The 13032-nt window shown below is 42.1% G+C and overlaps 1 protein-coding gene across 1 annotated transcript in view; it reads left to right on the forward strand.

The window, feature by feature from the left end:
- The first annotated feature begins 458 nt into the window (after positions 1 to 458).
- Positions 459 to 13032, forward strand: part of SHROOM2 (shroom family member 2) — a 324490-nt gene continuing 311916 nt past the window's right edge. Inside the window, exon 1 of the mRNA XM_077480839.1 lies at positions 459 to 2328. Coding sequence (XP_077336965.1) covers positions 2113 to 2328 — 216 coding nt within the window. The 5' untranslated portion in view covers positions 459 to 2112. The remainder of the gene's footprint in view (positions 2329 to 13032) is intronic.

The raw sequence follows: 13032 nt of genomic DNA on the forward strand, positions 1-13032 counted from the left end.
TGTCCCGTCAGGGAACTGTTACCGCGGACCACCAATTCTAAGCTGTGAACTTATACAAGGGGTGTGGCATGCCTCTGCCCCCCTATGATTGGCTATTGGCAGCTTCCCGGCGGAATAGCCCAGGCAGGTCTGGGCTCGTGTCTGAACGCAGCGGATCTCATTGCTATTTATGAACAAAGCATCTCATAGATCGATCATTTTCCGCCCTGGCTGATCGACTCGGTTTGATCGACTTTGATCTAAATCAATCGGAAGGGCTGTTCAATCGCTTTGATGGAATAATAAAAAAAAACAAAGCCACCATATTTGTGTTGTTGGTGACAGAAAAAGTTGGATGGAGAGTTGGTGGCGATGAGTGATGTGTATGTGGCAGCAGACAATGACACAGGCATTCATTCTCTAGTCCCAGGGATAATCAGGGAGTGATTGCTAAGCAGGATAGGGGGGGAAGGGAGGGAGACAAGCAGCAGGGAAGCTTCTCCTGCCAGCTCTTTATTATTAATGTCTGTCCACCCACAACAACAGATCCGATCTCCCAGGATCCCGGGCTCACTGCACACAGCACGATAGGAAGAAGCAACAGGCTGCAGGAAGAGCCGAGTCCCCGGTGCCTGGCGGTCAGGTAGGGCGGGGAGGGGACAAATAAGGAAATTGTCAGCCGGGGATCCAGGGAAGGTGACGGAGTCCTGAGTGGAGCACAAACAAGGCGACGTCTGTCCTCTCCGGACAGGTGGCTCCATCCGAGGGGGCTGAGAAGTGGGAGATCGGCCGGGAAGAGGAGAGACAGGGAGCTGTGTGCTCCGATCCCCGGACATGTGTCACCTGCACTCCATGTTGGATCGCCAAGAGGGACGGCCATGGGCATTGTACTGGGAAAGGTAGCACGGCCCTCTCTGGACTCCTGCAACCGGAACTCTCCTCATTAGGGACTTATTACCTCCATTCATACCAAAAAGAAGTACACTCTGCACAAGCCTAACCCTGATCTGATGTCCTTACAAGCCTAACCCTAATCTCATATTTTACTACCCCTGGATCGGGTATCTTCACCAGTTTAGCCCTAATCAGAGGTCTGCACAGTGTACCAGCCTACCCCTAATCTGAAGTCTTCACAAATCTAATCCTATATCTTTGGAAGCCTAGTGCTGATCTGTTGTCTTCAAAAACCTACCCCAGATTTGAAGTCTTGACTACCCCAACCCTGATCTGAGGTGTCCACAAACCTATCTGTGATCTGAGGTCTGTACAAATTTAACCCTGAATTGATTCGTCCACAAGCCTGGCCCTGATCGGTGGTCTTCACAAGCCTGGCCCTGATCGGTGGTCTTCACAAGCCTGGCCCTGATCGGAGGTCTTCACAAGCCTGGCCCTGATCGGAGGTCTTCACAAGCCTGGCCCTGATCGGAGGTCTTCACAAGCCTGGCCCTGATCGGAGGTCTTCACAAGCCTGGCCCTGATCGGAGGTCTTCACAAGCCTGGCCCTGATCGGAGGTCTTCACAAGCCTGGCCCTGATCGGAGAACTTCACAAGCCTGGCCCTGATCGGAGAACTTCACAAGCCTGGCCCTGATCGGAGGTCTTCACATCTTCACCAGTCTAGCCCTAATTCGAGGTCTGCAGAGTGTTACCCTGATCATAGGTCTTTACCAGCCTACCCCTAATCTGAAGTCTTCCGAAGTCTAATCCTAAATCTTCACAAGCCTAGCACTGATCTGAGGTCTTCAAAAACCTACCCCTGGTTTGAAGTCTTGACTACCCTACCTCTGACCTAAAGGTGTCCACAAACCTACCTGTGATCTGAGGTCTTTACAAATTTACCCCTGAATTGATTTGTCCACAAGCCTGCCCCTGATCGGAGGTCTCCGCCAGCCTGCCCCTGATCGGAGGTCTCCGCCAGCCTGCCCCTGATCGGAGGTCTCCAAATGCAAGAGGCAAATGGTTTCTGCTGATTTTATGTGTTATGTACTATTAAGCTCAAGAGTTGCTGATTTGCTGTATTCATTTTTATCTGGATTAGCAGCAGTAGAGGGCTCAATACCTGGGATCGCTGTGATGTGGTCCGGACTTTAGTACATCTATAGTACTAGAAGTATCAGGACATCATTGGCAGAGCATGGAGAACCTGGAGACCAGAGGTGGGAGAGAAAGGTTTGTACCAGATGACATGAGAACTCATCCAGGCTTGGTGGACCAAGGACACAATGTGATGATGGAGAGGAAACTAGTGGAGGGCTACAAGTTTGTGGATGTGTTTCTTACTGGTGGTGCTCCCTGGGGATTTACTCTAAAAGGTGGAAGAGAACATGGGGAACTTCTAATCATCACAAAGGTAAGAATGGACATATGGTCACATTCACATTAAGTCATTTTTCTAGCTGTGGAAAAATCTAAATGTGTTGGCATACACAACGGCGTACATAAACATAAGCTTGTGTCATCTGAATCAGGTAAGGTCCCAACACAAAAACGAGTAAAGCTGTACTTCTGTTCTATGGTTTTAGTGGGTTGGCATTGCAGCCCAAATGCTACCAATGTAATAACAATCCAAAAATAGGCAAGAAATAAGATGTTGAAAAGAAATTTTGGAAATTACACATGAACGTCCTGTGAAGTTGGAGCTCCAGGTCAGAAAATTTGGGTAGCATTGATTTCTCCAAATTTTTCAACCCTTAGGGCATTCGTGTGAACTCGTATTTACCATATGAATCTTAGCATCTGGATGCAGCATGAATGTAGGGCTATTGGCTACACAAACTTAACACATTTTTGTTTAAAGTAGAGTTAAAGGTAATTTTTTTTTTTTCACTTCGGATAGCATAATGGGGGGCGCTTGGGTCGGTTATAACTACTATCCTATTTTTTCAATAATCAAAAATAAGGGATGTTGGCGCTGCTTACAATTGAGTATGTATGTTGACCGACCGTGGTGGTTTAAAAATTGATATATAGCAGTTTATGTAATGTATGTCTGCTTGGGACAGCGGAGATGAAAGTATGAATCCCTAGACCAGTGATTCTCAACCAGGGTTCCTCCAGAGGTTGCTAGGGGTTCCTTCAGCATTGCGCATTTTCTGCCTCTCAGATAAGTTCCCATTGACACCATTGATCCTTTTTAGCTATCTGTAAGGAGGTAATGCTTCCCAATGACCACAAGTGTAAGGACCATTCTTCCCACTGACCATCACACTAATGTATCATGAGTTGTAGATTTCTAATTTTTAGAAGGGGTTCCCCGAGACCAGAGAACTATTTCAAGGGTTCCTCTGTGTTGAAAAGGTTGAGAAAGGCTACCCTAGACAATATGATTAAATCCTATTTCCAAGGCACATATGACAGTAAGATACGCTATCCACAAAAATGTGTAAATTACCACAATGTGACTAATAACCGGATAATATTGGTATATCAGAAAAAACTATGTAACAAAATATACTGCTTATTTGCAAGTGAATCGAGTGAAGAAAATAGATAGCAATGGTAAGTATCCAGTCTATTTGTGAAAACTATGTAGTGAATATGTTGCTTGTTTGCAAGTGAATCAAATGGGAAAAAAAAAAATATATATATATATATAATCTCAAGTATATAGTAATGATAAGTATTCAGTCCATTTGTAAAACAAATAATGTGACAAAAAGTCTCTCAGTATCAAGTGTCCATATTCCCATAAAAGTGACTTGTGCTGGTTTCCAAGTGCTACAACTTAATATCAACTTATGTGCAACAAATAAAGTGACTTTTCATGTTGCCCCTTAGGTGTATGCACTCACCAGAAGCTCCTACCCCTGCAGGGGTAAAGAGCATGTAGTAGACTAGGTCTCCAATCCTGATATCCCTGGAACCGATATGCTCTGCTGCTCCGGAACAAGGTGTATACAGTGCGGTATTCACATAAAATCAAAAAAGGGCATCCATAGTGTAAATTCAATAAAAATTCAAATTTATTTGACATGAATAAAAAGACTTTTCATAAGCAGAAATTGCTCGAATTCCATAAACAGCATACAGGCAAGTCCCTGGATATGGGCAGCGTGCTTGCCACAGACCACAACAAGAAAACAGGAAGTTTTCAGAAATGACGTTGACATGTACCAAGTTCTGGCTTATATGGCTTACGCGCTTCGTCACTAGACGTCTAAGGCATAACCATCTTGGTACACCTCATGTCATTATATTGCAGGTGGCGGTACTGCCACAACTGTTTCCAATCAAGCCAAATCTCACAGCTGGCAAATGCCTGGGTGTGTGTTTAGCACTTGAGTGTTCGTTTATTTCAATGGCTAGAATAAATTACTCTGGCCAGTGAATTAAATGTAACGCGGTATATGCGGTAAACACTTTTACAAGCGTTGGGCTTTTTTTTTTTTTTTGGCCAAAATGCTGCTGCTAGCAGGAGGATTCTGGGGGAGTTAAAAGAAAAATGTCGGTGTGCATGATGCCTAAAGCAGGAATATAACCAATATTTAAAGCGGTATTACTTTTTAAGTTTAGCAAAAATGATCAACAGAACTTTTCAAACTTAAACCAGTCATTATAAGAACCGGATTTTGTTCTGTCTCTGGACATTGGTTATGTTGCTGAGGTGAAGGCATTGGTCATGTGATCTCTGATAAGAGGTGGGGGGGGGGGGTTCAACCAATCAACAGCTGACCAGCTACAACTTTTTTTTTTTGTCAAAGACCAGGGTGGATTTGATTTAAATCACAATTTAAATAATGATTTAAATCGCTAGTAAAAAGGCTTTATTAAAATCAACTCATAATTTTTAAAGAGCAACTGTCATCTCTGTCCCGCAGTTGACTCTCCGACAGTCTCATTCACTTTAATGGGACGGCTGGTGACGCGGCAGTGACACAACAAGTTGAGGGATGTGGCGGCAGCAGGTGAGTGGATGCCCGCTAACAGGCTCTGCCATGATGGATCTGAAATGACAGGTGCTCTTTAAATGTAAGGACTTCTTGCTGGTAGTTGGAATCTTTATTATTTGCAAACAAAATGAAGGTTTTCTATATAGAAAGATAAGCTGTCAGGTTAGTAAAACAGTGATATCAGAACCGATTCAATCATACAGTTTGTAGTGTACATAGATTTGCAAAACATTTGGATAAAGGTATATTCCTGAACTTTGGGATTTTTTTTATGGTTACTGTGAAATTGTGTGTATACATCAATGTAGTGCATATTATCCCAGCTTGCATTCATTGAATGAGTTTACCAAAAATGTAAACATTGCAGAATATGCAGCCTCATGTTACATAACTAAGCTCCATTTCATGCTGAATAAACTAAATTATTGATGTATCTTAAAACTATATTAGATTTTCACTCCAAAAGCATTTTAATAAAATAAAATTGATAAAAATCACAAAAATCTGATTAAAAAAAAATCATTGATTTATATCCACCCTGTCAAAGACTCTGTTACCAAGACTTTGGTTCTGGTTACCTGATCAGTGAGGATTCTTTTACATTTTCAGTAATTTAAAAAATGAAGCCTCTTTTTGTTGCTATCGAGACGCTTTCACTTCAGTTTTTTGTCAATCAGCCCTAGTGTTCTGTGGACTGTCGGTCAGTCAGTCAGAGTATGTGTGGTATCATCTTACAACATTGTAGATGCTTTATAATGGTGTGGATAGGAAAATGCCGTTTCATGGCTATAAATGTAATGTGTTATTATGTACAAGCATGACTGGTTTTATGAAACCTGTTTGACTTGTATTTTGTTTTATATTCTGTATTTTTTATTTATTTTTTTGTAATTTTTATTATTTATATTTTTTTTAATGCTTTCACTTGAATGGATGCTACTTACTGTATACTGTTTTTATGCTGATATTGATAGCTAAGCTTCTTTGCCTTGTGGGTTTGCAGAAGCTGGTTGGTGTACAGAGAGGTGTACTGAAAACCACTCATTGGGACTATACCGTTATTTTATAATTTAGATATTTTATGGTACATTCGGCATATTAAGCCCCATCATACTATGTGTGATGACTAGCGTTTTTCCTGCACCCGACCAGTGCCGCTCAATGCAAGGGCACATAGAATACAAGGGGGAATTTGAAAAAAAAAATCTGCTGTGCCACTTTTCTAGCGTTAATCCCTCTTGTTAAAATGGAGTTCCACTCTAAAGTGGAAGCGCCGCTTATCTGCCTCCTTACACCCCCCCCCCCCTCCTTTCCGGTGCCACAATTGCCACTTTTCGGGGGGGGTACCTGTTTTTGACAGGTACCCGTCCACACTTTCGGTAGACCTCGACGCGAGATCCCTCGGAAGTTCGGCCTCCTTCTCCCGCCGCCAGGCCGTTCAAAAAGTGCTGTGCGCTTCACACACGAGCAGTAGGGAACTAGCTGTGAAACCAAAAAGGCTGCACTGCCAGTTTCCCTTATCACGAATGGTGGCAGCAGCACCCGAGAACCGATGTAAACATCAGCTGGGGTGCCGACATCGCTGGATTTTAGGACAGGCAATTGTCCTAATGTTAAAAGTATGTCTAGCTGGTGACTTTTTAAAAAAAAAAATTATGCTGGGGGGAGACCGGATCTCCGCTTTAATGTTCTGCAAATTCACAAAGCATTTACAACACTTTTAGTTCTGACAGTGACCTGTGCATCAAATTCAGGTAGTTTTACAAAGCACCACTTTTACGTTGTGGCATATTGAATGCACCGAATTTAAAATAAAATACTGACCTTTTTTTTTTTTTTTTTTTTTTTTTTTTTTTTTTTTTTACGAAAGTGGAGCCAATTGGCCAACTGTCTTTTAGTGTACGGAGAGGGAAACTGGCGCAGGCAGATTTTGAAGAGGTGTCTCGCGTGTGTTCTAAAAGTGGTGCAGCATTGGCCAAATTTAACTACAGGTTTTAGGCATGTACATTAATTTGGAACAAGCTGCAACACTTTTAGAACGCATGAGAGACACTTTCACAAAATCTGTCTGCGTCAGTTTTTTTGAATTCCAGGGACAGTTGTTATTTATGTTGACTGTTCTAACTACAGTGCTGGTGTGATGTGCATTGTGTTGCGGCAAAATGCAGATGCTCTGGTCATGGTTGTGCATCGCTCTGTACTGCTGTGCAGAGACTTGGATGGAGTATATTTTTGTACATTCTCAATAAAGTTTTAAGAAAAAAGTCACACCACCTGGCAAAATGAACACTAGCCCTCTTGCTAAAACCGAGCATTTTAGCATGTAGATAGTGTGAACAGCCCCTAACAGGTATAATAGTATGCCAACATGCTGCAGCATCTATGTGATGCTGCAGCGGTTCCTTGCCGGCTCTAAGATGAGCACTGAAAGATCACGTGACTGTGGATCGCCCAGTTTTCAGTCCGCTCTGAGGGCTGGGTCATACCTGAATCGCATAGAAATGCGTTCTGTGTCCCTGTGTGATTCTGTGCTATTTTTCAGCTCACTGTCAGTTGACTCTGGATCACAGGAGAATAAATATGTACCCTTGTGACCCACAAGAAAAGCATGTCCAAAATTTGCTTTCTCTTTAAAGCATTGACCACCATTAGGGTCATTGGACACAGGTGAGCAATGTCAACATAAATTCTGGCATCTTACCTACACCAGCGCAACATGCAACCTCTTAGACCAATAATGGCTGTGCCCTACTGTATTCTGGTATATGGCAGGTGCCATTGTATCCGCGAGAACAATGCAAGGGCACATGCATTAAAATATTTAAAAAAAAAATATTATTTTATATATATTTTTTTTTTTTTTCATAAGCCTGTATGCTGTAGTTTGTGTTTTACAATGGTGCTTCCATATATACAGTAACTGAGTACAGCAGCATGCAGCCTTTCTTGTCTATGGAAAGCTGTACATTGCATCTGGGCAGCCCCACTGAGGAAAGGATCCAGCAGGTATGTGCAAGAAACCATATGGTTACATTTTGAAGTACATCTAAAATAAATAGTTTTTTTGTTTTTAGATGTACTTCAAACTGTAACCACAAGGTTTCTTGCACATTCCCGTTAGTTTTGGCTAAAGTAGGGGTTGGATAAAACCCAGTCAGAAAGATATATAGAGGATATGAGAGGATAGAGAATATATATATGTGACTCTGACTGAGTTTTTAACTAACCCCTACTTCAGTGTGTGTGTGTGTGTGTATAATATATATATATATATATATATATATATATATATAATATTTCTCTATCCTCTCAAAGAGGTTTCCCTTCACTTTCTGTCCTGGAGACGCACAAGTGATAGGGAGTTGTCACTGTAAAATTTCCCCTCCTTTTTATGGTGACAACTGTAAAATGTTGGATTAACTGTCACTTCACTTTTCTGCACTGTATTAATTAACTGTTTTCTATGTTCACCGGTCGCATTATATGCTTATGTGATGTGCGGTAGGGATGAGCACAGATGTGTTTGTACGTGCGTTTGAACCTGCTTGAGCCATCCCAGCAAGTAAGTTATCACTGCGGACAGCCAATCATAAGAGATGGAGGCATTTCTCATCCCTTGCTGCACATATACAAGGGGAGAGGAATGTCTCCACTGTTTATGATTGGCTATCTGCAATGAAAGGTTCCCAGTGGGATAACGCAGATAGATTTGGACTTGTGTCCAAACCCGCTTTAGCTCATCCCTGATGGTGCAGTATAGAAGAATGCAAGCATACTTCATATTTCCACAAGGCACTGGGTTTTACCTTTTGTCAGTTTTGGTCACTGCAGTAGACGTGACTGAAACTGAAGACAGTAGTCATGGGCCATATGTTTTATGCAGACCGTGTACATTCAGGGCTCCTCCAAATGCGTGCCCCTCAAATTGGGATAAGGGGCCTTGCCTGGGCAGCTGCTCCCTCACCATAGACTTGAGTTGGCTACCTGGTGGCTCAGTCCACATTTACACACTATGGACCTTGGCCCTGTGTGAATGAGGCCTAACTGACTTAAGGTTTGAAAATAACCAAAAAAGAAATACAAAGCGCCACACCCCACTATCGGCACAAAATGGACATCAGCCTGCAGTGCACACTAACATGGATCACTTTAGTACAGTAGTCATCAACCCTGTCCTCGGGGCCCACTAACAGGCCAGGTTTTATGTATTAACTTGGGGAGATGCAGACTAGAATACTGCAATCACTGAACAGCAAATGATATCACCTGTGATGTATTTCAGTTATCTTGCAAACCTGGCCTGTTAGTGGGCCCTGAGGACAGGGATGATGATGACCACTGCTTTAGTGTGAAGGAGGGATATCGCTACAGACAAAGACAGCAGTAAAATCGCAACAGAGGTACTAACCTTTCCACATTTCCAACCTCATCCAAAATTTCATACATTTATTTTAGCATCTATATTTTACTGTAGAGTAATTTGTTCTATGCGTGTCGGTGAACTTTTGCATGTTGTATCATTGTTCTGTGCCATTGATGTCTTGGTCCAGGTATTCACATTACAGACACAGCAGTAACCTTTTTGATGTATGACATTATGTACGTAGTGCATTAGTTCAGTGTCTTTAAAAGCTTGTTATCTGCTGAATTATTTCATTAGGTTTTCTCCTGTCTGATCTCCAGTCTTCACAATGAAGCCTGTCCCCAGACGTAATTATCACTTTCTAATGCATCTCTTCTTCTTCAGCATTTTCTGGGCTTATATCATCAAATAGGGGGGGATCATCTGATTTTTTTATTTTTTAGGACTTCAAAAGGATGTAATAGTTTTATAAGTGAAAAATATGAAAGGAAATGAATAGTCGGGTGGATACAGGTATGTTTATAATTTTATAATTACCAGCTTGTGAGGCCTGCCAGTTCTACACCCTGCTTTTCCTCACGTGACTGATGAGGAGTGTTACAATGTTGTGAGAAGTACAATAAATTCTGCCCACACTTGGGGCATGAATAAAATGAGTCTATTTTAGGATATGGTACATGCCGCTTGTAGTTATATTATATATAATCTCTATAGTCATTAAACAGTCAAGTGACTGTGGCATAAGCATGCACAATTTGACAAGCCAAGCAAGTATATTTATGTCTTCTGTATATATGCTAATATTGGCTTGACACAAAGATTTGTACTGTTCACGGTTGCCGATGTTCTGACGAAAACTCCAACCACGTCGCTTCTGGTGACTCTCTAGCAGCAGCGATTGGCGATTTTGACAAGTTTTTTCACCGGACACCGGCAGCATTTACCCTATATGGTACACAATATAATGAGGACGTTGTTGGTCCCCCTGCTACTAACCAACAACATGGCTGCCTCCAAGGCGGTGGCAACTTTTTTCCTCCTTACCTGGTGTTCTGTAAAAACAGCCTCGTGTACCATAGTGGGTAAACGTACAAAATCAGCAGTACTTTTTTTTTTTTCCCCTCGCTGTAGTATGTTTACTTCATTGTAGTCCTACTTACTCAGTGTTGGAGCATAGACTATTAATAGAAATTGTGTTTTAGGCTAGTTAGAGAGTGATATTACTATGAACTCATTGCTTTCAATGACTACCTTTTGATTATCTATAGCGATTATCACATGTTTTCCTACATGCTATTGTCTTTAGTTCCCTTTTTTGTTGGAGAGAAGGAAGCGTTCAGTGCTTGTGTGCTACAATAACCCTCTACTGCCCAGAGGTCATTGAAGCTTGTATGCCAAAGCTGAATTTAAAGGATAGCTAACCCCAACATATTGCAGTTTATATGTTGTGGTTGCATTCTTTTTTTCGCTTTTTATTTTTAGCTGGTGATTCTGCCAGGAACACACTTTGTATCCTAGTATGACAATGCTTAATCAGCCTATTGTCTCACTACAACAGGAGCAGGACAGTGCCACTAGAACCGCCCCCTGTGTACTTGTCTATATCATGGATGAGCGACATCCTGTAGTCCTCAAGTTACCTAATAACAGTCTGCAGAGACAGAGAGCACAGGATGCTATCAGCTGACACTGTCAATGATATGTTAAACAGACCAAAAGGGAGAAAAAAAAAGATAGTCATTGGAGTTTACATATCCTTTTTTATTATAGGCTGACAAATGGACAAACAAAAAAAAAACATATGTACTGTGTTTTTTTTTTTTTTTTCCTTTTTGCTACTGTAATTTTTTCTGTCAATTACAATATTAAAGAGGGGCACACTGCCATCTTCAGGCTGCAGGAGCACCTGCGAGCCAGAGGCTTACTTTTTGTGACTGACCTCCAGCCTACATACAATTTGGTTCCTGATCCTTAGTAAGGGTCAAACTTGTTATTAATTTCAGGGTCTCACTGCTTGGAGGTTGCCAAGCTGTGTTTTTATAATTATGAAAGGAGGACTTAGATTATTTATTCTTGGCGTGATGTCTCACACCAAAAAAAACATTAATCTACTCCTTGTAGACAGGAAGGGGTTAATCAGATGAGTCAGGAATAATATTGACTGGGCCATTCTAGGGTTGGCATTAGGTTTGCACATATACCACTTTTTTTTAAGACCAAGTAAAAGTACCGATACTTTTTTCAAGTACTCGATGATACTGATTACCGATACCTTTTTCTTTTTTTTTTTCTTTTTAAGTCATGTGACAGTGGCACTAATATGCATTAGCGATGGGCACTGATAGGTGGCATTGATGAGGCGTGGACTGTGTAAGTAGTGTTTTTTGTCAACCCTGTTTTGGCTTAGGTGAGATATCAGGGGTTTAAATAGACCCTTGAGATCTCCCCTTTGAGACAGGGAAAGGGACTGAGGACACAGATTCCCCAGTCCCTTTCTCAGCAGCCTCAGCTGCACTGAAGGTGAGTGGACAGTGGCTCCTGTTCATTCATAAACTGAAGCATCGTAAACACAGTTTTGGATGCTCAGTTATGAATGGACAGAGTCAGTGATTACTGACTCTGTGCATTCGGAAAAGGAAGGATCCGGTAAATGACATATATTTACCAGCTCCTTCCTCTGCTCTCCATCCTGACAGATCCAGGGCGAGGGGGGAACAGAGGAGGACCCGGGGAGCTGAGGAGGACACAAGGGACAATTGGGGATGATCGGTGCGACAGTGGGGGCAGTTACAAGCCCAATTGTCCTGACAGCCATGGGAGGGAGAGGAGGAGAAGCGGCTGTCATAAAGCTATACAGGGTGATTGGTGCTTGTAACCCCCCCCCCCCCATGATCATCTGTGAGGCTGCCCGGCCCCCCTGCTACACCGAGGACACTGGGTGTACTGGCCTCCTGCTAGATAATGTGTCAAGCATCAAATGCAAATGCTCAGTATCGGTACCGATACTAGTATTAGTGCAACCCTAGTAGTTATGTGTCAAGATATTTGGTGAGTTATTTGGCTATGTTTGGTCAACTTTAGAGGGACTCGTTAACTATGATTAGAGCATGAGAAAGCTGCTTGTAGAAATCTCTTGGTGTAGAGGCATGGGTTTGCGTTGATGTGTTTCTCCGGTATAGAGCTCTTAAGTTTGCTGTGGGACGTTCGTTTGCCGACAGACTGTTTTGCACTGGAACGCAAAGCAGTGAGTCATACAACACCTTTTTAGATTCATATAGTCACTTCATTAGATGTGTTTACTGAATTTTCCTAAGTAGGTGCAAGAATCGCATTGACTAAACAGATGTCCAAGAGCCAGTTGCATGGTATACAGTGGTGAATTTCATGTGGAAGATGGTAATAGTGTCTAGGATAATAAACATCATATTTCATCAAACCTGTTTTCCTATACAAACATTATTATAATATTACACAGGATTTGTATAGCGTCAACAGTTTGCACAGCACTTTATAAAATAAAGGGATACCATACAGTTGCAAAACAAATGAAAAGAAAAGTTCGGGTTTCGTTAAAAAAGTATACTCACCTTGGTGGAGGCAGCATCAATCCTTGCTGTATCAGTCCTCTGACTCTGCTAAGACTGAGAACTGAGGGATCAATGACTGCTAATTGCTCAGTTTTCAGTCTTCAATGAGCAGAGAGCAGGTGACTGTCAGACACCGGTTCTCTGCTCTGCCCTCTGGTGTTTACTGAAGCGCTGGGCTATGGAGGAGATGGGAATGGATGGCACAGTCTCCCAGT

The sequence above is a fragment of the Lithobates pipiens genome, unplaced genomic scaffold (assembly GCF_037356315.1).
Source record: "Lithobates pipiens isolate NorthernLeopardFrog02 unplaced genomic scaffold, aLitPip1_a1.2 Scaffold_16, whole genome shotgun sequence".
NCBI classification, from domain to species: Eukaryota; Metazoa; Chordata; class Amphibia; order Anura; family Ranidae; genus Lithobates; species Lithobates pipiens.